This window comes from Colossoma macropomum, unplaced genomic scaffold, assembly GCF_904425465.1.
Source record: "Colossoma macropomum unplaced genomic scaffold, Colossoma_macropomum, whole genome shotgun sequence".
Taxonomy (NCBI): Eukaryota; Metazoa; Chordata; class Actinopteri; order Characiformes; family Serrasalmidae; genus Colossoma; species Colossoma macropomum.
The window spans coordinates 6,329,583-6,357,569 of NW_023494794.1; the positions used below are offsets into that span (position 1 = coordinate 6,329,583).

The 27,987-nt window shown below is 38.4% G+C and overlaps 1 protein-coding gene across 1 annotated transcript; it reads right to left on the bottom strand.

Moving 5' to 3' along the window:
• Positions 1-62: 62 nt before the first annotated feature.
• Positions 63-27,891, bottom strand: mvb12ba (multivesicular body subunit 12Ba). The gene is made up of 10 exons (XM_036579973.1): positions 27,657-27,891; positions 22,788-22,907; positions 16,750-16,857; positions 10,651-10,747; positions 8,988-9,117; positions 6,787-6,939; positions 3,083-3,174; positions 2,320-2,375; positions 1,911-1,970; positions 63-716 (listed from the first exon to the last, which is right to left on the bottom strand). The coding sequence occupies exons 2-10, from the start codon at positions 22,896-22,898 to the stop codon at positions 630-632; spliced, it is 894 nt and encodes a 297-aa protein (XP_036435866.1). The 5' UTR covers positions 22,899-22,907; positions 27,657-27,891; the 3' UTR covers positions 63-629.
• Between the last annotated feature and the right edge of the window lie 96 nt (positions 27,892-27,987).

Consider the following 27,987-nt stretch of genomic DNA (forward strand, 5'->3'; position numbering starts at 1 on the left):
GCATATCAAATAATCTGAGAAGTCATGCAGTAACAGTGGAGCAAAAGAAGAAAAGAAATCCCAAAAATAACGCAAAAACAAAAGCAAACACAAAAAGGAAAAACAAAAGGTAATTAAATACTCTCCCATTCCATGCAATTTAAACCTGCTTTTGTTCGACCGACTTCTGTAACGCAGCAAGAACGCAGGAGTGTCCAAGCTCAACCCTTTAACAATTAACATCATCGTAGTTGAGCGGCACTTTGTCACAACAAACTTTCCTAAGAGATAGTGACGCGTTACGTCCAGAGGCTATGCCTGGCGAGACACAGAACTTCCAAGGAGCATCCACAGGCAACTCCTTCTTTTGGCATCCCTTTTAATTCAATAGTGGTTTTGATTAGATCACTGTAGTGAAGGAATGATGCTCATCCTCCACTTCAATCAGCAGCAAAAACGTCTTTCTTTCCTTTAACCAAATGTCAGCGTTGGGAGATTTGTTTTTTGTTCTTTCCTAGTTAGAGCTTGAAGGGATAATGTTAGAGGGAATTCTGTTTTTCACTGTAAGAAAGGCAGTATCCATCACTCTCTGTCTCTACTTTACGCAGAGCATTCTTTCTCCTCCAAGTTTTCCTCTGTTCCATGTGCTTTTAGGCCTCAGAACCCAGAGAAGTCCTGGTGGGACTGGGTGGCAGGCGGGCAGCAGCACTGTGCTCTGTGCGGAAGCTATACTCGTACTGGGACAGAAGAAAAAGAGACAGACAGAGAGAAGATAGGGAGAGAGAGAGAGAGAGAGAGAGAGAGAGAGAGAGAGAGAGAGAGAGAGAGAGAGAGAAACAAAGAGAATGCTATAAGCTATAGATATTTGTTAGCAAATCCTGACCTCTAGTGGCTGAAAAACACAACTGCACTAGTCACAATGACGACTGAATTTCAGTGATCATAAAAATCACAACGCTTCTACTTTCAGCACTGACTCAATAAACCCAGTCTTCATTAACCTGATCATTCTGCAGTCATAATTATTACTTAATCAAAATTACTCCACAATCAATTTTTAGTCATTAGACTGAGCCAAATAGCTTGAGCCAAATAAATGGAAATAAACTAAATCAGTTCTTTTTCCTATTTTTTCTTGTTATAACAAAGCTCAAACTTTTTAAATGTGCGCTATAACACAGGAGAACGTTTCATTTATATAGCTAGTTTTAACAGCTAGTATAGCTAATGCTAATTTTGGGCATGCATGCATGCTTTGCTCACATTTCACAGTCTGAAAGGATGTAAGTTTTGCTTTTGCTACATACACGGTAGTGCAGTGTATGTTTTAGACCTGTACCATAAAGGGCCCATATAATGGAAAACCAAATTTTCCTGACCTTTTTTTAAATGACAGAGTGATTTAATATGTACACAGTCAGTCGTTCTCTCCCATCAAAGCATTTCATTCATTCCTTACAGTCTATATATGGAAAAATAAACTTTAAAAACATCACATATAGAATTAATTCAATATTAATATCATTAACGTAACCACCTAACAGAAGTTTAGCTCCACCCACTTGCATTCTGGACTGAGTTTGGAATGAGGCACAGTGCATGGCCGCCAATCACAACAGAAATTTAACATATCTTACAGTACACAACAGAAATTTAACGTATCTTAAAGACTGTAAGAAAAACAGCCTGCATAACGACATGGGATAAAGAGAAGTTGGAAAATGGTCTTGTAAAAAAGAAATATAACTGTTACTGGCACATAAAACCACACATCACAAGAAAAAAAGTGTTTAGCGAAATTATTTATACACCAATTAATCAACAGCTAAAATGTAATAATTGTGACAGGCCTGTCTGCAATGATATCTAGACTCATACGCTACTGTTCAGAGCTAGTCAAAGGACAGTTGATACTAGAAAAAAAAACTCACCTCTTTTTCAATCTCAGCAAGAGATTTGATTCTTATGCCCATCAAATCCACCTGCTGTAACTGTAAAAGAGAACAAGACATTAGGAAAACCACTAGTGGTTATTTTTACTTCACTCATCTTTCATATGAAAATTCATAAATGTGCTGGAAAAGAAACAGTAAAACAGCCCCAGTATGAAGACATTTGAACCAACCATTTACTAACTAGCAGAGGTAATGCCATGAAAATCAGTTAAAGCAAACTCTCTAAATTCCAATACACTTAATCAAAAATTAGTCCCAAAAAGCCATACATTCAAATGTTCATTTTTCACAAAAATGAACTTGTCAAGGGAAATACAGCAAACAAAATATGTAATTCCAAAGCTAAGCTAAATAAATACATAAATACTTGTAAAGAAGTACTTACGTCACTGGAAGCGCATGCAAACTTCTCTGAGATCATGAAAGGCACTCCATCCATAGCTTCAAAACACATGACCAAAGAGTGATTCATCAATGAGGGAATGAATTAATTAATGTCATGACATATATATACACATCAAGGACATGATTCAAGCAATACTAGTCAGGATTTTAGTAAAATATCTTTCAAGACACAGTACTGAGGAGAAGGAGAAAGCTCCATCTGAAACGATTATAAAAAGATTTCTCACTGAAAAAGATAAGTGGAGAGTGGACTGCATACAGTGCAGTGGTTTTATCATTAGTTCTCAGATTACATAAGCTATAAATCTGGGGGCGAAATGAGGCACAGGCACTCAGAACAGTACTGAGGCGTTTAACAGTTCTGCACAAAGAGCGTTTATTTATAAAAGCATATACTAACTAGACCCTTTTGCAGCCTTTTGTCCTCTCTTAAGTCTACAACAGTCTTAAAGAGCTTTTAACAGAAAATCACACAGAAGACTCAACTAAATATAGCTAAATATGTTCAGTATTTATTGTGTCCACCCTTTGCCTTTATTACAGTTTCCAGCTTACAGACTTCCTTTCAGTTTTAAAAGAAATCTGCAGGGATATTTTTCCACATCTTCAAAGTTCAGTCCAATGTTCTGAGAACACCAGGAGCTCATACATGTTCTCAGGATTCCAGAACCTAATATTTTATTGTATGATGAACTAATTCTTATTACAGGCAAACTTATGATAAAAACATATGAGATTTTTACCTGAGATGGCATACAGGTTGGAGTTTTGGTGTTCGTAGTCAGGTCTAGTGGTACTCTTTCTAAAGCTGGCAGGTAGGGTCATTGATATGTGTCTGTGAAAAAAAACACAAGCATTACCATAGAATCAAACAAGTGCACTTTCATTTCATCCAAAAAAAAAGAAAAACCTCTATATTTATGTTCCCCTTGTATGCATAAGCACTGATTATCACTGTGAAATCCTGTTAAACGAGAAGCATCATTAGTGCTACATGTGACCAATCAAAAGTTTTTTTTTGCATGTTGACTTCAAGTTGAAATAAATGTAACAGTTCTTGTTCTAACTGACCAAGTGTGTGCCATCCTCTGCAGCTTCTGCAAACTGCCGCCTCTCCAGCCTGATGAGGTCTTTTTCCTGACCCGAACATTTACAGCAACGTGTCTGTGCTTCCCTGACTTCCAGCAGCAGGGTGAGTTTTTCAATCTCCCAAAAGGTTAGCGTCAATCTCTCGGCAGGCGACTGACAGCCTTAATGAAGACCAGCTCCTGTCTTAAAGGTTGTGCCCGTCTGCAGGCCCATAACACAGGCGTCCTGGAGCAATGTGATATTTCGCTCACACTGATGAGACTGACAGATACTGTTTGGATGCTCTTTCTGGGGATATCTGAGGTAATCGAACCACGGATTGAGATCCAGACACATAAATGAGGTACATTTGCCTCAACCCAGCAGATGAAAATGAAACCATTTCACAATCAGTTTGTTGTGATATAAAGATATCATTGTCAAAGCCAACAACTGTGGTCAGCCTAAATAACTGATCAGCTCAAACAATTGTAATCAGGCAGTTACGTACAAATTGTTACAGGCCTGCTGCCAGAATCTGTCCCCATTATGATCTGGAAACACTCTGTACACTGGCCAACAAAACAAGGCCTCGAAAACAATAAAGGTCCATACAATAGGATAACGAAGCAAAAGCAGTAATAAATAAATGCATTTTTAAAAAAATCAAATACTTTTGATAAATGCCCATGGCATATTCTCATTCCTGCAGAAACTGGTCTATCATTTAATCATTTTTTATATTAAATTTCATTCTTATTAAAATGAACAAATACTCAGTTAATGGCTGTTGTAAACAAAACATTACAGAACCCAAAACTTACTTGTATTTGCCATGACAAGTCAGTGTGCCTTACATAGGTAGCTCATGAAATCCCTGAGGCTGAATCTTTAGCATATCTAATCACAAAGTTAGCCTACTTAGCTTAGAGATGATTGTGCTTTGTAAACGTAACATAAGCCATTAGTCCAGTTATAATGGAGAACTACAGCAATTTGAGAAAGAGAAAACTCTGGGTCTACAAGAGCCATTCAATAATCCGATTTCTTTTTTTCTTAATATTTGATATGTATCTTTACTATTGTTTAGCAACTTGCCAATGACCTAAAATTCAATTGAAATTTTCTTTTTAACACAGAGTTCTTTATTTGGGAGTCTATATAGCTCCAAACTGCACATAATGGGTCATTTCACCCCATTTCACAGTTGCAGTGCTGAAACAAGTCTTTAGTTTTGCTGTTTCCCAGGAATCTCTTCTCTATCTGCCCCTGTTCTCATGCATGCTCAGATGCAGGAAAACAAAAAAAATCAGATTAACTGTTTACAGGCACAGAAAAACATGATTACCAAGCTAAAAGCCAGGTCCCTTTACTGGAAATCACATAACGACTTTAATCCAATCTAAGAACTCAGAGTATGCTGTTTATAAGACCACTTGAATAATCGGGTAACTGACAAAATCAGATGATGATAGTATTACAGGTGTGAAAGTAAACCCACTCCTTTTTTAGCACTGCATGTGTCGTAAAAGAACATCTGTTAAAGGATCACTGCAAAATCAAATTTACATAATTTCTCCCTTATCCTAAACTGATCAGTCAAGATATGTTTGGTGCCAGAAAATTACCTCTTTTGTTTTTTGCACTGCAGCTGCAAGGTTAATGTAACTAGCAGCTAATCTGGGACAATTAGCTTGTGTGCAGAAACCAAAACCTAATGTCTGTAAAACAATCTATCATAAAATCATGAACATGCCAGCCATCCACACCCACTCCAAATAAAGCAATCTTTTATCCAAAAACTCATTTTTTAAAATTTGCTGTATAAATGCCATTTTTCATGAATTTTCTACTGCTAGCATAATGGTCATTTGCATTAGACTTTTAATGGGAATTCCTATGCAATATCAGCATCAAGCTAACTGTGTCCATTAGCGTTTCTTAGCATACTGTATCTTCAACATAGACAATTTAGGATTGTAACATTCATTACTTTGTATGCTGGAGTTTTACAGTCTCTCTGGAATCTGGTCGAGTATGGTAGTACTAGGGCTGGGCGATTAATCAAAAAGTAATCGAAACAGACATACAGAACCTTTAACTGACGTAATCTTGCCCACGTCGGTTATTTCGATTTTTTTAAAATTCTGTTAATCCTTTCACCACTCTGTGTGTTCATGTACTGTCCCCTTAAAAACTTACTACCGCGCGTGTAGTCACGTAACTCCACCAAGTCCACTCTGCGTCATGGAGGCTAAGGTAATGTTCACACAGCAGGTAAAAGTTTGTTTCCTTTGACTTACATTAAAAGTAAAGTATGTTTTTTTCTTCTCCCGTAAATTTCTCATTTTGATACAAGGTTTTGTTCTGACAACAGCGGCATGTCAAATTATTTACCATGTATTCATTCAAAGCATCTTTGGGGTCATGAATACTCTCTGGGAAATACTGCGAGTGCCTCTAAACTTTACAGCAGAACCTACAGCACTGACGGGGATTCTAATTGAGACAAATCTTTTTTAGAGGATGAGTGAGACACACATAAAAGTCAGGAAGCAGACAGATGTTGAAACAGCAGCTGAAGTTGACTTCTTGCTTCACAGTGACATGAATTAAGCAAAAAAGACAGAAAAAACTTCCAAGAGCCTCCAAGCTACTTTGAAAACTAAAGGCATCATCAGTTTTAACAGCCCTGTTTTACACCAATAATGACTACATGACTTCTGCTAAGGCAGGCAGTGTCAGACAATGCTGAAAAGACAACTCAAGGCAGCCCTTTTAACTGTCTGGACTTCCCATTGTAGGTTCAACTGCAAAGCACTGGGGGATCTCAGCAGGCCCACATTTGTTAATACTATTATCTGTGGAATGCAACGCATCTGGCCGCCTGACAGACTCTGCACACACCCTAGCGTTTACTCCCCCCTCACTTTCTTATTCTTTCTTCTTCTTTTTCTCAGTGGCACTGGTCAGCTCTGAGTTGCATGTATGGCTAACACCTCCTTATACTTCTTTTTCACTTAGTCTTCCTCATCTGTACATTCTGAAGCACATTTTACATTGGAAGTTGCTAACTGCAACACTTCTGCACTGATGCAATATGCTCCTAGGTTAATAAATGTAGCTTTTATACTGACTGTGTATAGAAAGCAGCTTAGCAACAGGCACATATGCATTCCAACATTTTTAAGCTTCGAATTTATTTTTTGCCACTTGCTGTAAGTGGAACGCCACTAGAAGCACGTACAAAATGCACTCACACAACGGTTTTCATTCAGAACTGGTGTAAAAACAAATGCACTGTGGAAACATTCTGCTTTGCTGGTCATCCCATGCTACATGTGGTATAGAACAAGCATAATAATACAACCACACGTACTTGGGCATGACAGGTGCTGGAGTGGAGTTGGTGGTGACTGTCTGAATGTTGGTGGTAGTGCCTGTGGAGGAAGAGTTGCTCTGTACTGGAGATGAGTCCTGGGTCCGAGGCACTTTCCCCATTCGGTACCAAATCCCCATGTTGTTCAGCTCTCTGCAAAGGAAATCTCATTTAAGTCAGAAATACATCAACAGCAGCCAATGAGAACAATTAAAAAGGGCATTAAGTATTAATCTAGCTTCTTATTTGGCCTTAAGAATACATGATATCAAGAATGGCACATTTCAGGCCCTTGAGATAGAAAATTACTGACATCTGCCTGGCAAACTCGGTCATAATAAGAGGACTTAAAAATATCAAACTTGAGCTCATCTGGACATAAGAATATGTAGGAATGCTCATGGACAACATGTCTTTACGACTCTGCCAAGCCCAGCAAAATACCAAAAATAACCATTCTGTGGTTTAATTTTTGCTTTGTGTTCGTTACTCCACAGTAAGCCCGATGTCCATGACTACCGTGTTACTTCTGCAGAGAATAAAGCTTTTGTGAATAGACCATGTCAAATAAAGGATGTCAGTTCGCCCTGATGGAACTCAACGTCAAGACGTTTCGGTAGCGGGCGGGCGAGGGAAAAATGATTTTGATTTTTTGTGGGAGACCTTTACCATACACAACAGTACAAGCACAGGTCCAGCAAACTGATGTTCAAATTATATAGGTTTAGAAACTAAAGACCCATATATGAGAGTGCAAAGTCGAGTGAATGGTGTTGAGCGACATCCATAGTCAAGCATGTGAGTGAAGCTGTAATTTACTGAACCACTGTCTTGCACAGTTTTTTGGCACATCAAAAAGAAAAAAAAAAAACCCTAACCGGGAAAGATACAGCTGTGGGAACCATTTAGCTTTAAAGTGGAGGTCAACTGCATTAGTAAAGTGATTAGACAGTGCTTAATTTTTGGATGAGAATGTCTGTTGGACACATTTCTGTCTCTGTTAAACAATTTAGAACATGGCACTTTTGCAGACCAAAGTGAGCAAAAGTATAGGAACAGATAGTCTTGAAGTAAATTAAAAGTAAATAACACTTAATATTTGGGCACATATCCCTTGCTTACAAGTTCTGTATCAAGCCAGCGACCCACTGACGTCACCAAACTGTTGCATTCTTTTTTGTGATGCTTTTCCAGGCTTTTACCACAGTTTATTTTAGTTGTTTGTTTTTGAGGGTTTCTCACTTCAGCCTCCTCTTCAGGAGATTAAATGCATGCTTGGTTTAAGCTCTGGTGGTTGACTTGGCCTTTAAAACCTTCCACTTTTTTCCCCTGATGAAGTGCTTTGTTGTGTTGGCAGTGTGTTTTGGGTTATTGTCTTGCTGCATAATGAAGTTCCTCCCATTTAGATTCAATGCATTTCTGTGTAAACTGGCAGACAGACTATTTCTGTAGACTTCTGAATTTGTTCGGCTGCTACCATCATGAGTTACATCATCAATAAAGATTTAGCTAGCCTGTTCTAAAAGAAGCCATGCAAGCCCATGCCATGACACTACCTCCACCATGCTTGACCAGTGAGCTTGTATGTTTTGGATCTTAAACGTATCATTTCTTTCTTAACACTCTGGCCTTTCCATTACTTTACTAGAGGTTAATCTTGACCTCATCATTCCATAAAAATCTATGCGCAATGCTTGTGCAATCGCTCTGACTGATTTTTCCTCTTTTTTAAGCTTCAAAATGGATACTGATGATATCAGCGCTTCAGAAAAGCTTATTGTGACATACTATGACATAATTTATTACATTAACGATACATTACTGTCACACTGTCCAGCCCTATACAGAGCTATTAATTGTTTAAACAACCTAACAGGGCACACCATGGCAAAGAGAAACACCTGTCACATGTTCCAGTATTTTCGCTCACATGAAAAATGGACCAGTTCAAATAAAATGTGCCATGTTCTAAATTGTTCAACACATCTAGCTGTACATATCAGGAAATAAAAGCTGAAATTCTAATCTACCTTCTCATGAAAGATAATACACTGAAACACAAATGTCTTCAGTGTATACAGCAAATACAAAAGAGTTAGCCTTGCCGTTCCAATACTTTCAGAGACTGTACTTACTACTTAAAAGTGGTACTGTTTCCAATAAGTTCATATCAAGCCCCAATATCTAAAATCGCAACTGACCCTATGAAGGTATACTGTGGTGGAGCCTGTTTAGAGCGGCCTAGGATGCGAATGTCGCAGATGGCAGCTTCGGTTGAGTCCCTTGGGATAAACTTGATACACAATCTCCTCTTCCGGAACGCGGGCTCCTCTACAGAGGATGAGAGGCAGAGGAAGAAGTGTGAATGAAGTGAAAGTCTGCAGCAGGGTCAAAAGCATGGTTAAGGATCAGTTCACTTAATCAATTAGCTTAAGTGCAGGAAAACCGCAAAAGAGGAACATTACATTACTGACAGATATCACACCACAGAAAGAAAAAGCTTAAGGTCATTAAGATGTATGCAGGTATGTGATTAAAGGTTGCTGTTGTTTTATAAGGGACTTCTTGCGTTACATCAAGGGGAAAAACCAACCAACCATTATTTAGTTCACCTGCTGATACTGTTCATTACAGCACTGAGAAAAACCCTGAGAAAGACCATGTATTACATCAGGTGTTTGTATTAAAAGCTGGCATATAGGAGCGATTAAGGTTGATTATTACAACTTTCACAGTACCCGTTTTGCAGGTCCCTCAGTTCAACTACACATTTTTCCTTCAGTAATGTTGACGGAATCTAATTTCATGAAAATGTGTACAATTTGCTAAACCACAAGCAAACTGGATTTTTATTTTCACAGGTGAGCAAGCAATTCAACATCTATAAGTATATTTTTATTGTACTTAAATGCTATTTTTTTATTGTGGCAGTTTGATACCAAGAAAGCTGCAGTTGTGCTGTCCATTTTATATCTGCACAGCCTTTTTTGTTTAGAGGTGCAAATCGTTTTCACAGACGGTTCTCACCCTCCCCTTTCATCTGTCATTGCTTGCTGGCAGCTCAACACAAGGTCACCATTTCACACGCAGAGGGTCAACAGTGTTCTAGTTAGTCTGTTAACAGAATTATGATTATATATTTACACTGAATTGAATTCCACTGCATTATGCATTCGACTGGCATAATGGCCATTGGCCATTATGTTTATTGTCGCTGTAGTGATTTATTTAAATAAATGACTTGAACAGTGTGGTGAAGTTTCCATTCTAATGTGGGTTTGTTAAGCTTTTTAAAGTTTAGAACCGTATTATTCTAAACTTAACTTAGAGAGCTCTCAGAATGAAAAGGTTCCATCTGTTTTGTCCACTCTAGAAAAGACTATTTCCAAATACTATATAATTTTAACATTCAGCCATTGAAAGCAATGACTTTGTTTGTATTTGAAAGGTGACTGTACTACATGTAAGTTTTTCCATATCGAAAGTGAAATCTTTTACCTTCATTATCTCAAAACTGCACTAATTGCAGACGGAGCCTTAAAACAACCTAAGGCGATGACGTCTGTAGGGTCCTAATAATACTAAAATACTTTTTGAATGTGATATTTTCAAAGATTCTGTACATATGTATGTACACTGTCTGGGGTGAAATTGAATATATTCTTAATTATTCAAAAATAAACCAAACATTGTATCTTGTTTTTCCCCCCCAATACATGCACCTAAAATGTACCCCTTGCTTAACCTGCATATCTGTTCAAGATGGCTGCACTTTTGGAGTTAGTAACAAACAGTCACATTTGGAGAAAAAGGTAGAGTGAGACGAGGAGCAAAAAAGGAATAAAAGAAGAGAGTAGTGCTTACGTGTGTCCACAGTCTCCTGGATTGGGATAAAGCCCACAGGCAGTGTATCTTTAATGTCAATGAGTTTCATGTCTACCAGCACGTTTCCTAAATGACTCTGTGGAAACAAGTACAAAGTGGCCCATATTATTAAATTTCTCAGAATAAGAGTGCTGATCTGACATCAGTTCTTGCCTTTTATATATATATATATATATATATATATTAGATCAGAGTTTTAACAGAATTACCAAGAGTAATATAAGCAGGTAGTAGTCAACAGCAGGGCTGAGCAATGTGGCAATTATAAATTAATCAAGATAACAATATCATAACATGTCAAAAAGCTCTATCCCGTGTACATCGTAGATATTGTCAGTAGTCTTAGAACACAGACCAACTGCATGCTTTATTAAAATGAGAGCACAATTAGTCCTGTTTAACTAGATTTAGTGACATGCACTGCATGAAATGCTAAATACAAATCATCTGTACTCAATTTTGACAGTATTTTTAAATATGGCATTATTACTCTTTTTTTTCCCCATTTTAACTTATCAGATATCAGAAAAAATAAATATTGTGATACACTGTGCATGGTGAAAATTTCTTTGCCATGATGCCACTCCACTAGTGGACTGATAGTACACACACTCACAAAAACAGTGCCTGTCCACTTAATTTGAGATAAAAGAAAGTAAAATTAGACCATATATTCAAATTAGGAGGCGACATGGCACTAATGTCGCCCTGAGTTTGTCTCTTGTGGGCGTGTATAAGGCCTCTCGGGTTGTTGCATGTAGGCATGTACAGTTCAAGCTACTGACAACTAAATAAATAAAAAATAAATACATAAATAAAAAAGGCTACATATGGGTCACTGTTTTGTTTCAAATATGAACCATGGTCATAAGTTTATAAATTCAAATGGTTTAGACGTTCCTCTCCTATTTTTGTGGGTGACACCATTGGGAATAGGAACAAAATGCTGGTGGGCACAAAAAGTGAGGTATTAAGAGGCTGGGGACCTTGGACAAACCTGGGTCTACCGCTCTGTGAAATCTGCTGGACCCAATCATTTACAGTGCAACATCACCACATCATAATTCATTTGCATAAAGCTGAGAAAACCTCAACCTCAAATGACTGGTAGCCTGGCACTAAATGCAAGACAAAAGATAAGGCCTTATGTAGGATTCACAGATATTCAAAACTGCACGATAATTCCAAATTAATAGAGAATTACTTGGGAAATGCACCATTCTGTTCAAATCTTTTGTGTAATTAAAAGGTTTAGAGAGTCACCATTCGCAGTGCTGGTGATAGGAACCAGAAATCTGAAGCGTTTGATGTCTACCCTAAAAGCTTTTGGATTACATGATTACAAATACACTGCCTGATGTCTCACACATCACATTACAATAGTTTGAGAAGATTTTGACCTAAGTTACTCTTGCTGATTTAGCGCTTTTTTTATACCATTACATACAAAAACTCACAGAGACACATAGGTTCACTGGTCATTCTGGTTTGTTTGTAAAATGGCTATATTTGTGTTGGAGACATGGTGATCCCTGACTCCGATCACTACCACTGTAGTCCACTTTGAGTGATGTCATTTACATCTCAACAATTTAACTAAGCAGACATTTTGAAAAATCAGTGGGATTCCCCTTTCAAGTCATCCTGTCTTAAGCATGCAATTCCATTTCACCTACAAAAAGCCAACAGTCAAAAGACAAACGACAAAAACAGATTTAAGAGTGTTCCCTCCTCAGAGAGTGATCACTACTGTGATCTCCCTGTGTGTGACATAAGTAATTGCATCAGCTACAACTGGCAGATGATAATAGCTTTTATCACTAAAATCCTCAAAAACTAGCACGGACAAATATTCCAACAAGTGAGGATGTAATTCTTCCTGATCCGAAGAGATGTGATTTTAGGACACATTTACTTATGTAGCAAGTATTCTGACAAAAAAGTAACCTGGCAGTAGATACAGAATTAGTAAAGGAAAAAAAAACAAAAAAAAAAAAAAAAAAACACTACACATGTAAAACCCATAATTCAAAAGTTTTTCCTCTGAAACACTGCTGACCTAAATACAAGAACAATTGACAGAGATGGCCTAAGAAGCATTCCGTGAGACAAAGTATTCTGGGTTTTCTCTAAAACTTAGCTTGTCTTGTGTCTTATCCAAGACTCTGAAAACTCTAAAGTCTCACCAATGATAACTTCACAGCAGCAGACAACATCCTTCATGATACAAACAAAACACAGAGACCATGCTTGAGATTAAGAAAAAACAGAAAACCAGCGGAAACAAAATATTCTTCCTTGGAAAGACTGCCAACATATCAAAAAGAGCACTTTTAAAACGTTCCAAATTAGGTCTTTATTTATCATCCTCCTATTTAAAATGCATGAAAGAGTTCTAAATATTTAATACGCAATCAAACCATAGCTGGACTATGACTGAGGTTTAGTTTTCTTCTTTAAGCACTTCCGTTAACAACCATCTTCATTTTACTACGACTGGCTGACATGGACTGTCACAGCATAAATACTTTAACTGTACAGGGAAAAGACAAGGCAGTCAAAAGACAAATCACAAACTGAAAATCAATGGCAAGCTAGCCATCCCCACTTTGGCCAGGAATTAGAAGAAAAAAAATCTTCAAAGGAACACAAAAATTGAACCTCTTTTCAATTGCAAGAAAATGGAAACAATAAGTAATGTCTCAATCCAACCTGAAGTATCAGGATTGGAGCTGATCCAGACATATGTTAATGGGCTGGATATTGGCTATATGAAGCCTGAGCCAATTCTCATAGAGGCAAATGGACATTATCCACAGCCTGCAGCAGTGAGGCACGTTCTTGTTAAAGTTAATAAAATCAAAATGTCTGCAGCGTTTCAGTATATATATATATATATATATATATATATATATGGAAAATGAAACTTGTAATACCTCTGAAGCCAATGTTTTGATTGTCTGTAAACAAGACACCTTTCAACAAAACACAAACAAGCTGCACATAAAATGTAAGCACACAGCTGTTCTGCTTAGAGTCTATTTTCTGCCTCTTTCAACATGTCGTTAATTTTACCCCTAACTGTGTAGTTATACGTGCAGCTAGTTTCACAGTGTTTTGACAAAAAGCAGCTAGCATAACCACAGTCAGAGCACAAACACTGTATATACTACAGCTGGCTGTTAGGCTGTTTTCATTTTCCACTTTAGAACAGTAGCAGCCAGCAGCAAAAGACATTTAAACCACTTGTTAAAGCCCTGCCTAATTTCTCAATTTACTACAAACTGAAAGAAGAGACAACAGAGAAAGAATGAATGGTATTTAAATGTTAAGAGATTTTAAATTACTTTTTTCAGACGTTTTCTTCAGTTCGATTTGAGTTAGGTGTGTCTAAATTTGGTGTAGGTGACATCAGAGCTATCAAAGTACCAGAGTTATATGTGTATACGTCAGCTACTCACATTCCTCTCCCTCGCACAAAGTGACTGTTCTCCCGCTACTCCCAGACAAAACTCCAAACAAGTAGGTTATTTAGGCTTTTCTAAATTTGTTAACAAAGTTTGTTATGAAGGTTTATTACACCATTGTTTGCAGCGTACATAGACGCTGCTTCCCACTTGTGTTATCCACCTGTTACAGGATCCTAATATCCTATATATAATATAATTAACTTCATTTACTAAAGTGTGATAGCTAGCAATCCACTTTAACTGTAGAAATTAAAATGAAATGTTACATCAACAGCTACCCAAATTAACATCAAGGCTCACAATATTTCCCCACGACTGTCCTTTACAGATGTGGCACACAATAAGGCACACAAGAAATTTCTTCACAGTGTCCACAAATATGACTATAGCGACTTATAGCAGGAGCTTGTGTGACCCCACCACCCAGACACTGGTTGAGAAGAGCGATGCGATTCGTTTTTGTGTCTTTCTTGTTCTTTAAAATCTAACATTTAGGGCTGAATCACACTGATCCTCACCACTGTCACTGGCTGTGGTTTGTTTACAATGCCAGAAAGATGCCACTGTCAATCATTATGCTTTCTGATACGCCCACACAGTTCTAAGTAGGCAGCCGCTTGGGATTTTTGCAGCACTTATCTACTATTACATGACAGGGTTCTGCATATTTAATATGCACAAGAATTTTATTAATAGATATATTTCTTGAATATAACTGGTAAATGGAATATCTTTACTATTAAATCAAAATCTTTGGCATTTGAAACCATGTTGACGGGCTGTAACATCACTGCCAAAGGCTGTAAGCAATGTTTGTGTAAGCTTGTGCACAAAATACTACCATCCGATCATGTCCCCTAGTCAGCAGACAAGCAAGAGCTGCTTTACAAAAAAAGAAAGAAAACAAAGTTCTGCCTTGCACTGCTATAGAGTATTTTGAAGACTGACAACATGTTGGGGTTGATACCGGACATGGACTACAGATTTTGTGACAACCAGGTCCTCTGTGCTTTTAAACCCGAGGCCAGTGTATTTTCTCACACTTAAATCGTTAAGCTTAACCATCTTGATACTACGCTCAGCTCAAGCCTACTATCCAGGTAAAATTGTCTTAACAAAGAATCTAAATTGGTCATTTTTAATATAGCCAACAGACAAAGTCAGGTCCATAAATATTTGGATAGTGATTAAAGTTATTGTTATTTCAGCTGTCTACCACAGAATATTGGAACTGAAATTAAATAATGAGCTCAAATTGAAGACTTTCAGCTTTAATTTGGGAGCATTTATGAATGACTTACAACCTTTTTCAAGCACAGCCCCCCATTTTTAAGGGGCTTTAAAAATAACTGCTATTTTAAATACTTAATTGCAAATCCTTTGCAGTCAAAAACTGCCTGAAGTCCAGAACCCATAGACATCACTAAACACTGCATTTCTTCCCAGGCGATGCTCTGCCAGGCCTTTACTGCAGCTGACTTCATTTCCTTCACGTTCTAAGCAGATAATACAGCCCTGTATACTTCAGAATTCACCCTGCAGCTTTCGTCCGCAGTCACATCATTAAATACAAGGGAATTAGTTCCTTATCGTACTTAACACTTTTCCATACTCTTCTCTTCTCATAATTCTTTTACAAGATGATCTGCGTTGACTAATAAGCTAGTTAGGTTAGACAGAGTTAGCATCAGTATGGGTACTCGATATCAGCCGATATTTAAGGATCAGGTATCCGTATCAGAAAGGAAAAAGTGGCATCAGTACATCCCTATTACCAATGGCTTACATTTTGTGGTAAACCCTCTGTATTTACTCTGGTGAAGTCTTCTCTTGATTGTTGACTTTGATACAGATACAGATACATAGATGCGGCCGACTGTCGTGAAGGGGTTTTTCTTCACAAGGGAAAGAATTCTTCTGTTAGCCATCACAGTTGTTTTCTGTGCTTTCCCAGGCCTTTTGGTATTTCTGAGCTCACCAGGGTGTTATTTTTAAGTAGCTAATTTTGGTCACACCCATTTTTTTTGGCTGTGTGATGGCTTTGTTTTGACTTTTCACTGGCAGTGACAGCTCTTTATACTTCATGATGAGAGTTAACAGCAACTGATTCCAAATGTGAAAGACCTTTTATCTGCTTATTTAGTAAGTTAAATACTGAGGGAGTAACACACACCCAACCATGGAACAGCTGAGCAGTCAAATGTCCAATTACTTTTGAGTCCCTCCTAAAATGGGGAAGCTCTGTATGAAATGGTTGTAATTCCTACACTGGTCCCCTGATCTGGATGTAAATTCCGCTTAGATTGAAGCTGAAAGTCTGTACTTTGAGCTCAAATTCAGCGTTTAATATCAACTCCAATACACTGTGGCAAACAGCCAAATGACAATAACTTGATTAGCTCCAATACCAAACTTTTAGATAGAACCACATCATCCCAGTATTTCCATGAACTTCCCAGCCAACACTTCAACTTCTCATTTTTTAAACTAGGTCATGTCAAAGATGTAACCGAACTAATAAACACTGCACCAAGAACAAGCAGAATTCCTGATTCGAAATAATTCCTGATTCAAAGTTTAATCCAAGAGGGGGAAAAAAGCAACTTACGTTTTCCTTGGAGAAGACCCTTGTGAAACAGAGGTACCGTGTCACCTTAGATTTGAAAAGGCCGTCTTTCCACAAATCAGCATCCATTCCATCTGTGGTTTGTGCAACCTATGGGAAATAAGCAGAATGAACAAGGGAGCAATCTCTTTTTTTGGAATAGTCCTATAAGTCCTTATAAGAAATCTATCATTTCTCTTAGTCCATATTCACAGTTGCTACACATGAAAGCAAAGGTTTGTTAATTGAAACACTGAAAGAATGCTACCTTATAATGAATAGGTAAAGCACAAAACGGATTTGATCAGGGAAAAACAGCCTTTCAGCATTGCAACTCCCAGCCTGGCTATTCACAATGCAGACTAATCAGATTCTCAAGTGGCCTATATGCTTGAACATGCCCCATCATTTTTATGAGTGCTGTCCACAAAGACAAATGTTCAATTAACAGCATATGGAGATCATACAGGACTGCAGTCAGTGCCGAAGTGGGTAAATCAGGAGGATTGGGAGAGCTCCCTGTAGGCCTGTAGTAACATTTTAATCCGGTTAGCAATTATAGGTGTCTTACCCTTTGGCCCTTTTAATTATAGTCTTAGCAGTATCACCATTTTGTGTCTGCTCATTTTTGGAGAAATTAGGATGTGCTATACTAAGTTATACTGAATTCTTGCAAACGGTCAATTCCAATTCTTTTGCAATAAAAGTCCTTAACTGTCATATAAAACAAAAATCTGTACAAATGTACATGCCAACCTTATACGTGCACCATTTTTGGATCGGCCAAGCAAATGAGGCCTGCCCATAGTAATGCATGGATGGGTGGATGGACGGAGAGGAGTTGGCCTGTCTCTGTGTTCAGCTAAGCTGCAAGTACCCTACATTAGTGCACCCCTTTGCATTCTCGTGAAACACAAAATATGTAACATTTTTTAATTAGAAATTTATGTCATGTTCCTGTCTGCAGGCATGGAGCAAAGTCAGATGAATACTGATAAAGCTAAAGGCAAGCAGAGAAAATACAGTTACAAGCTAGGACGGGCTGGTCTAAATCACATAACTCCTGGTCTGAAAACCAGTCTCACTCTGGTCTTGAGCATGGTAGTAGACTGTGTGGTCTCACCTTCAAGTTCAAAAACAAGCAGAGGAGACAGAAGAAAAAAAAGATGACAGAAAAATAAAGGGAGGCTTGTGAGAACGAGTGCAAGATTTAAAAAAAAGGAGCAGCAGAAAAAGAGATGCAGGCTTTCGAGATGCAAATGAGCCAATGTTCACTTCTCTCCTTTCCAATTTGAACACCTTTTTATCATGTTGAGATCTACTCAACAACTACTTGACCCTTTTTTTCCCCCCCCAGGTCAGTACACAGAGCATCCTGACAAAAGCAGTTAAAAGAAATAACAGAAATAACATAAATAACATTCAAGAAAGAGGAAACAAATGTTAGGCCAGACAGCCAAGGAGGATCTGCCAAAAGAAAAGACATCCTAAAAGTGTCTACACTTCCTGTTTTCTGTGATGAAACATGGTTCTTTATAAGAAAATCTACATGTAACAAGTGAGACCTCATTAACACCACGTTGAGCTTCTTCCTAAAGACTTCAATGTAGAAGCACAAAAACAAAAGAGCACGAGGACAATTCAATATGCCCGTATAAGGACGACTATACATACAAGCTTATGCATCAACTCAAACGATTAGGCAATGCATCGATACCATCTTTTTCAACTACTGTAACGAGTAACCTACTTAGAATTAAGCAGTTTTAGTGTAAATGAGTGCATCATGCCTTAACAGTGAAATCATTAATTGTTAAATAGTTTTGATTTCATGCTCTTCCTCTGTCTCTTTCAACAACAGACTCTGTAGCACAGTGACAGCAGGAATAACATCTGAGACTAATGCAGCCAAAGAGCTTACTTGCCCAGTTTTATGTTGTGTTGGCTGGTTAAGCAGTAATTGAATGTCCTCTAAAGCCAAGCATACACTTCGTGATTTTAGCAATCATTCTTTGGTGACAGCTCACACTGTACATTTGACCAGACCATCATGTACATGCAAAGCCCATGATTTATATGCACAAACTGTGTGAAAACACTCGGTATAATTTATGCCAAACATAGCCCCTTCAGACAGCCCTGTCTATGGACAGTTATCAGTAAAGCTGTTTCAATCAAAACAGCAGACTACACACCAAGTACTAAACAGAAACGCTGAGAAAGTGAACTACAGCAGCTCTGCTAGCTTGTGCCACACTGTGCAATGAAAACTAAAACCAAACAATAGACATATTAATATAGACACATAGACAAATTAATATAGCAATTTTATATATGGACTTTGGCAGCAAACATCAACTTTTTGTCTCCGTTTTGTTAGCCTACGTGTGTCCACCTGTGTTGGGATAAAGGTTACGACTGTGTACACGGGCTAAAATCATACAGTGTATGCCTGATAGGAATGTACCAAGACCGAATGTTTAGTGACCAACAATTTGGGTCCGACTGCCACAGCGTCTGCTGCACTTTAGCAGACCCTCAATCACTGTCAGCCTGAGTCATTTCTTTATTAGCCTAGCAGCCCTACACTAGGCTTGTCACATGTTATTAGGTGCTATTGGATGTTGAGTATGAGTATGAGTAAATGAGCATGGTATCGGGCAATACCCGTATCGGTTCAATGCATCCCTACAAACCACGTTAGCCGCCACAGCACACGGCAATTATAAAAGGTAGGGATGCATCAGAATTTCAGCCTTTGAAAATCTTTTGCAGAAAATGGTTGAAACGGTCACTCATTTAATGAAATTCTTTAATAGAAGTCACATATCAAACATATTTAAATATCAAACCAACTTAAATCTTTCAGTAATGAGCAGAATAAATTCTTTAGAGTGAAATCTAACTGCCAAGGGTAGTTTCAAACTGTCTCAGGAGAAATGGCTTCAGAGAAAAGGGCAAGCTAGGTTAAGCAGTCACAAACTCTCAGATGATAAAGTTCATGTGGCATTAGCAATTCTGTTCATCTTTAGAATCAGAATCAAGCTTTATTAGTTTTTTGGTTTTGGTTACAGGAGCTCACAGTGCAATTAGATTATTAAATTAATTACAGTTTAGTGGGCGACTTAAAGATGACAATATATTGCAAACCATTTTTACTGAACTGTGCTTCATTATGTTTATTTCGACTCAGCACAAAAGGGTCTGACCTTGCATGTGTTCTCGGTAATTGGATCACATTCCAACTTCACTTGACGACATGAGGAGCCTGATGTAAACACACCCAGAACACATTTTGATCAGACTGTGATCAGATTACGATTGGCTCACTCCAATAAGAGTAAGGGGTTGATCCTGACAGAACAGAACAAGTTTTCAATGTCCATATACAATTACGTGAGCAGAAATGCATCTGCCGAGCTGACCAGCAGGTGAGAGGATAAACAATGAAATGAAAGATGGAGAACACATGATTCTGGAGTTCACCCTAAACTAACAGCCGTTTTGCATTCTGGGCCACGCCAAGTCTGTCAACTCATGTCGTAACAGGGAAAAAAGTAAACCAAAGTAAAACGGAAACAGCGCATGTGCTGATGTGCTTTTTTAAAAAGAGAAAGCAAAATCGGACCACACTGGGGTCGCATTTTAGTGAACAGTGTAAATGGAATCCGGCCAAAGTTCGGGCAAACGATCCGGACATGAAGCACATGTTCAGTGTTTTCTCCTGCTTCCACTTCAGTGTAAGGGACCACTGGAAAATTACAGTAACGTGGTTTTTCCACGCGGTTACCTGCATAAGAGGACTTGGCAAAGGCCTAGTTCCCAGCTATCAGCATCACAATCCGCAACCCATACAATAAACACTTTTTTTATATTTTACATTAATATCATAGTTTAAAATATAATTCAGTAAATGTGTGCACTCATAAGTATTTTAAAATGCCTTTGAATGTGGATCAGCCAATCAGCTTTTAGATGTGGAAGTTTCTGTTGTCTAATTAACTACTTTATTGGGTCAAATCCTTGACTTTAGGCTTGCTAGTTAATGGTCGGTTATCAGTCATCGGTCAAAAGTTTATAAACAAGCCATGTTCTTTGTGTGCCAGTGTAATATTGCTCTTGATTCTTGAACCAAACAGAAGAAAAGAATTTCATAAGTAATTAGTACATGCAACTAGGATTCACTAGGATAAACTCCCATTGTAACCATCTAGATTAAAATAATTATAAGAACACTTTTTGGGACAGAAAATGAATACAAGGAATATAAAGCATGAACACAATTACTACTGCGACAGTCTGGGCTTTAGAGAGACCCAAATGTCAACCCATAGACATGCAGACAGTGAAGCCAACAGAAAGATGACAACCAATCTATTGTTATCATCGGACACAACAGAGGTCTCTCTTGCTCTCATTCACTGTCTGTGTCTGCATGTAAATTGCCACTGGGTTGCCATTTGAGAATGACACGTGGGAGGGTTGGTCTTTCACACAAACTCCACTGCCTCACATCACACAAGAAAGCATTGTCATGGTCCACGCTGGGGTGTCGACCACAACTAAGCCAGCCAAAGGAAACACCACAATCCCACAGATTTTCTGAGACCAGCACAGTTCTCAGAAATAGAAAGAAAGCTGAACACTGTAAAGAAAATCCTTCAAAAAATGCAAAAATCAGAAATGAAAAGAAGTGATTGACTTCATGTAAAACAGCTTAAAATGTTCTCCTAGACTGCTAGATCTGTTCAAAATAACTGAACAATGGCAGTGTATCAAAACATCATATCGTATCGTTCAATGCAAGCCCCTAAATTTCTATAAAATGTTGTACTTTATAATGTTCAGTGCGCTAATAAACAATCAACATGAGGCACATTTTGCGCTGTATTAAAAAAAAAACAGCACTGAGAACCACTTTACTGAATTTAATCATATTATTATTTAATGAATCGTTACAGTCATAGTAAATAAATGAATAAATAAAAATCTCCCTTATGTTTGGCACTACAGTCTGTCCTACATGTCTGGTGGCATTTCCAAGTCAAGCCCTGGGAAAAACAGCTTCATTTACAGCTCAAGTTACCCAAAAAGCTTTAACTGGATATGCCTTTGAACCAAAGCCAGTACAGCCAGATATTTTCTGCAAATTAAATGGCTGGATTGCTGGTGTGTAGCTCGGTTTGTTTTGTGTTGTTTACACTGCTGACTACTGACATTCGGCCACTGGCCAAAACAGTTACATCATATAGTCAAATAGATTTGAGATTTTTTAAAATACAGGGCAAAGGGAAGGTGGAGAGCAATATATAATAATAACAACAACAAACTCTTCATAAGGACCCTTGATATAAAGAACGGTATTGTTATCATTTTTCTTGCAGAATCTAGCACATATGAGGCAAATTAATAATCAATAATACAGTCCTGAAAAGCAAATTCAAACTTGCAAAATCGATATTGCAGGGTGGGGGAAAAAAATCAATATTGCGGAGGAGTAAAAAAAAAAAAACAAGGTTCAAAATAAAATTCAGTGCTTCAAACCTAAACCTTAATCCAAAATCTAAAATCCCAACCTTTTGAATAGAAACATGGCCATAAGCTTTGAGACTACATGATCATTTTTGACTTATCAGTTGTGCTGTCCCCATCAGCGATCAGTTTAGATCACAGGATCGCTGTCGGCTAGATATTTTTGGTTGGCAGACGTTTCTGTATTATTTTTTATACACACACACACACACACACACACACACACACACCACTGTCTTTAGGCATCATCTTACAGTTTAATTAAAGATGTCCTCAATCATTTTTTGGGCCCCAATCTTATCTGAGTGCTTTAATATTAAGCGTCAGCAGCACAGTTTAGGTAAGATTATGGTACACTGCCAATTAAGGCTACAGTAAAATCAGTTCATTTTAGTGTGAGCATAACGTGAAATTCTGGACTGATTTGTTTTTTTTGTTTTTTTTTTCAAAATTATAATTTTAAAGTGTAATATACACTCTGAACTGATAGCTTGTTATAGAATACTTACTACATCATAGCCGGTGGGGGCTCTGTTTCTTGAGGCAACAACACCAACACCAGTGATGGGATCCATGGGCATCTCAGGTAGGGCATCCGACAGGTCCCGTACCTCAGGCATCCTGGAGTTCTGATATGAAAATATTTAGTTAGACCATCAATATATAAAGACAGGAAACGTAAGAGCAAGCACCAACAGCACCAACAAAACCACTTAACAACTTAGATACATAGCAATACTGTTGAAAACAGGTCCACAATCTACACTTTTCTTCTATTCCAGTGCCTAACATCTTTGAGCCAAAAAAAATCTGCAATCTAAAGCTCTTGCCTTGAGTAATGTGTGCTGGAGCATAAAGAAATGAAAAGTATTTATTGACTGGGAGCTGGCTGGGGAGACTTGCAGGTAAGGCTGGTTGAGTTTTTCATTCATAAGGTTACAATGGCATTATAAAATCAGGTTAAATGAATATTAATAATTATTGCTAATCAGGTTACACACTGTTCACTTACATAACACTTCCATCCTGTTATCATTCTATTAAATTTATCAAAGATGTCAAACTTGATAATGTAAAGACATTAAAAAAAAGTTCTTAACAGATTAATTATGTATGAAAACACCTTGGACTCTAAGCAGTCAGTGCATGGAAAAAATGTGTTATTCTTTGAATTGTTGGCTAAGAACATTTTCCACAGTAATGCTCAAAAACAAATGTTGCTCATTTATCTAAAACAGAGGATGGTGCAAAACCATGACGACACCGCTAAACTATGAAAACGACCTCATAAAAGGAACTAAACCCCTGAGCAGGAAACATGTTTGAACAGTGCAGTGGTCTGTGAGAGTACAGTCAAAAGAGAGCGCCCAGTGGGAGGGGATTACAGGGTGGGGGCTAGTGAAGTGCACCGCTTTGCCAGGTTTTAAAGACAATCTGAAAGGGAAGTTGAAGGCACTTATAAACTTTTTATAGAAACGACGATTCCAATTTGCAAAGCAGCAACTAGAGATTGCACAATACCTTTTTTTTTTGTTTTTCTGATATTGATATTAATTGAACATTGGCAATACAATTTCTTTAAAAGCCACTAAGCTTTGAAATGTTCCAATTTTCCAATTTAATTTAAGACCCTTCATTTAAGATGAACATCTAAAAGTAGACTATCATGCTCAAACTACTCAAACACTAACATTACCACATCACACAATGTGACTGCGTGCTATTTCAGGCTAGATTTGTTACACGATTGGATCAGATTCATTATTTTTTCCCTCCTATACCCAATTCAACATTTTCTACTGATATCAGCCCAATACCGATATCTGGTAATGAATCAATGCCATCTATAGCTGCAACTAACAGATACTTGTTCATGATTCTACATAAGAAGCATTTGTGTATGAACATAGAGTTAGGTTATCATTCTATTCTGCAGTAAGAACTGAAGAAGCATTCTACTATGAACTGTCTAGTTGATGTAAAACTGAAAAGCAAGCGCCTTGAAGTTAACGTTAATCTAAAATGTATGAAAGTTATTAAGGCATCTGAACATTTGCTAGTATTCAACAAGCAGCTCCTCCATTGTCACACATATACATGTCTTTTCTTCTTCATTCTCACCTTGCTCCCTCACTGGCTACTGTATAAATCACTCATTCCATTTCATCACTGACCATCTCACACTACAGGACACAAACATCTTCAGTCCTTGGAAATCTTCTGATATTTTCAAATCACGGCAGCTTACTCCAATCAGACTGACTCGTTTGTCCTTTCACACCACCAGATGAGCCTTCTGATCAAGCTTCCAACCTAAAAAATCGTTAACGATTTTAAAAAGTTCATCAGAAGTGGCACTTTGAGTTACAATCAGGCTTAAAATAGTGTCGTGCGTGCCCGGCTTAAGGCGCAAGTTCGGGCATCTGTGCAAACTCTTGACACTATCACTATCTTGAAAACAGGCGGAATGACGGCAAAACCCAGACACAGACATTCAGATCCAGTGATGAAGATAAGCACAACCTGCCAGACCAGATACCAGTTCACAAGTCATCCATGGTATAGACTGATATAATAATTAAGACTGCTGGGGATTTTAGGCACATTTTCTTTCAGACTCTCCAGAGTTACACATAGACCCGAGACGTCTAGATCACAGTAGCATACTAATAAGAGTAGTGTTTGAAGGAATCCTGGCAACCAGACCTCCCTGCCTGGCTTTTTCTTCTTGGCTACACTCAGCTCTTGCCCAAACAAGTCACAAAGGGGTTGTGTCAAATCACTGGCACAGATGGAGCTGTCTTGAGGTAAGGCAAACAGCAGACGCAAGTGAATAACGAAAGGGTGAGAAAGTGAACACAAGCTCAGTGTGAGAACTCTTCTGATGGGTGGGAGGGGCAGAAAAAAGCCTGCAGCAGTCAACAAACAAGGTAAATCACAGTTGACAGAAGTGGCTTTTTCACAATGAAGTGCCATGAAGACTGGTGGTAGGTTATATGCTGTATACAGGAACTGGATGTCTAAACAGGCCTGTCATAATTATTACATAATCCCCTGAGTGCAATTATTTGGGCTGACTGCCATTATTTTCCACTGTTGTTAGCTTTCACAATTATATGTTTAGATCACAAAATGAATGAGAAGTGGAGGCGTTTTCATCTGTTGGGCTATGAAAACACACCAACAGTCTCACTAAAACAAAAATGTTCTGACTGGCTATGACACAGTGGTGAGGACGGAAAGCAGCAGTGAGTAATGTTAGTTTATTTGAGATGTGTCTGTCCTCAGTTGGCTGCTACTAAGTTTGGACAGCTAGATTGCAAGACTAATTTTGATCAGCCAGCCTGACTACTTCAGCCCTGTACTTTAATAGTTGTTTACCATTGACCAAAAAAAATTACTGCAGTTAATTTTTAACTGCAATTATTATATAGCAATTAATAAGGGCAAAGTTAGGCCATCTAAGCAATAAGTACCACATGAACAAATAATAAGACCTACCATGATTAATATAAATACACATTTAGGGGCCATACCTTTGTAGTATCTACACTCACTGTCCATTTTATCATGTCCACTTACCATATAGGGACACTCTGTAGCTCTACAATTTGTTAGTCCCTATTTTACCTCATTCCTCAATGGTCAAGAACCCTAAAGGACAACCAAAGAACATGTATTATTTGGGTAGTGGATCATTCTCAGTACTGCAGTGACACTAATATGGTAGCGGCATTATCTGTGACTGTAGAGCTGCAAAGTGAACCTATATCTTAAGTAGACCAGATAAAATGGACAATGAATGTAGATACAAGGTGCCTAACAAAGAGGCCAGCGAGTAAATATTCCAAAGGACATAAAGGCACATCAAACTTAGCAGGTGCCAGAGACAAACATTACATTCTGGCATGCAATACGAGCTGCTCACTGAGATGCTCCTCACATTGCACGGGGCGGTCTTGTTTCACATCACTCACTTTCCAGGTGAATACAGGCACTGACGGCTGATTCAAATAGCACATATACTGGTTTCGGGTTCTCTCTCTACTCATATCACAATGTCTGGAAAAATCTTACTTAACAACAAGGTGAGGTGGAATCTCTTATGCCACTGAGTCAGTGAAAGCTTTTATGCCATTTATTATACGTCTGTCAAGTTTGGGCAACGTTTCTATTAAACTTGTATTGTCAAAGAAAATAGCTGCTGCCTTATTTCAGCCAAAAACACTTCTTACCAAGCAGACAATTTCCCCAGGGTTACTAAAATGAGACAGCTCAGATAACTTTTAGTAGAATTTATACCCACTTTACATACCCATCAAATCCATAAAACCCAAACTCAAATTCACTGACCACTGATAAGAGTGAATTGTCTGAAAGCTGGTGACCACCACAAACAAGCAATGGAAAGCAAAGAGAATCAGCAATGCAACTGAAGTGTGAGACATGACAATTTAAGCAAATATTAGCTTCTGAAATACTGAAAAAGTCCTAAAAAATAACGACAACTGTGCATTTTTATACTTGCCTGGCTATAAATGGATATCTCGCTAGCTGATCGACACCCCCCCAAAAAGGACACCGCAATAAGCTGAGCATTTACATCCCCACAGCACATAAACAGGCCAATTTGATTTCAGTGCACTGAGCATTAGTTAGTTGGTTTTAAATATATTCTGCATAACGTTTTTATTTAATAGACAGACTTCCGAATTTGTAGCTACATTTTGAAAAACAAGCGACTACTCAGACGACAGAGCCCTTAAGAAAACGTTACGGATTGTAGCTAGCTAACGTTAGCTGTTATCCACCTAGCTAGTTAGCTAGCTTAAGTGTTTATATTAGCTCGCTAACTATAAAACTTGAATATGCTACACTTGCCTAGCCGACTAGCCAGTTTCATGGATGAAGTAATTACTGTACGCTTTATTCTTCACCATGTCATGCATGAGAAAGATACAGTAATAGTTGGTGGACGGCTGTGAAGAAAATAACGGTAAACAGCTCTCCTTGCAAGCTAGGTTAGCCATCCAGCTGGCTGGTTCAACGACTTAACATACAATGGTTGCTAAAATGCTGTTAGCTTGGGTAGAGCAATTCAACGAACTGTCTTACGACTAGCGTTAAATGTCGTCTCGACTTAACTGTTACTCGCGGCAATGCGTCCTTCCTTCTCTGACAAAAGCAGCTTTTCATGACCACACCACACAGCAGCTGCAGACGCCGGAGCCTCGGGTGAGCTTGAGGCCACAGCGGAGGGAAGCGGCGGGGAAGGCAGCGCGGGGAGGCCAGCCCTCGGTGAGAGGGAGGCAGCAGCGGGGAAAGGTAGCAGAGGTAGCAGCCTACTAGCTAGCTTAGCTGATGCATCGATGTCTTACCCTGTCGAGGTCAACAATTTTATTTCACACGAACGATTTGGGGTTTCGAAAGCTAAATCCACTTGATCCTCTTCTCCCTTATTCCTACGGCTCAACGTTGGCAAGTCCACATGCCCTTCGATGAATCAGTCCATGTTAAAAACCCCAGAAGTCCTCTGTGACTGGCCCCGAGTGCAGTTAGCGGTCCTCGATAGCTGCCATTTGCATCCCACAGTTGGAGTGAAGAGGGTGTGTTGAGTCGCGCAGCTCGAATTTGTACCGCCTTACCGAAACCACAAATCAGCCTTTAAAGAAAGGAAAGGAAAGGAAAGGAAGGAAGGAAGAAAGAAAG

What these genes read in the sequence shown, in the direction of transcription:
- mvb12ba (XM_036579973.1), bottom strand. Translation starts at nt 22,898, where the DNA reads ATGCCTGAGGTACGGGACCTGTCGGATGCCCTACCTGAGATGCCCATG. An exon ending in CCCCCACCGGCTATGATGTA is followed by an intron (nt 16,858 to 22,787) that starts GTAAGTATTCTA and finishes TATTTCCCATAG; the next exon opens with GTTGCACAAACCACAGATGG. An exon ending in TTGCTGAGATTGAAAAAGAG is followed by an intron (nt 717 to 1,910) that starts GTGAGTTTTTTT and finishes CTTCTGTCCCAG; the next exon opens with TACGAGTATAGCTTCCGCAC.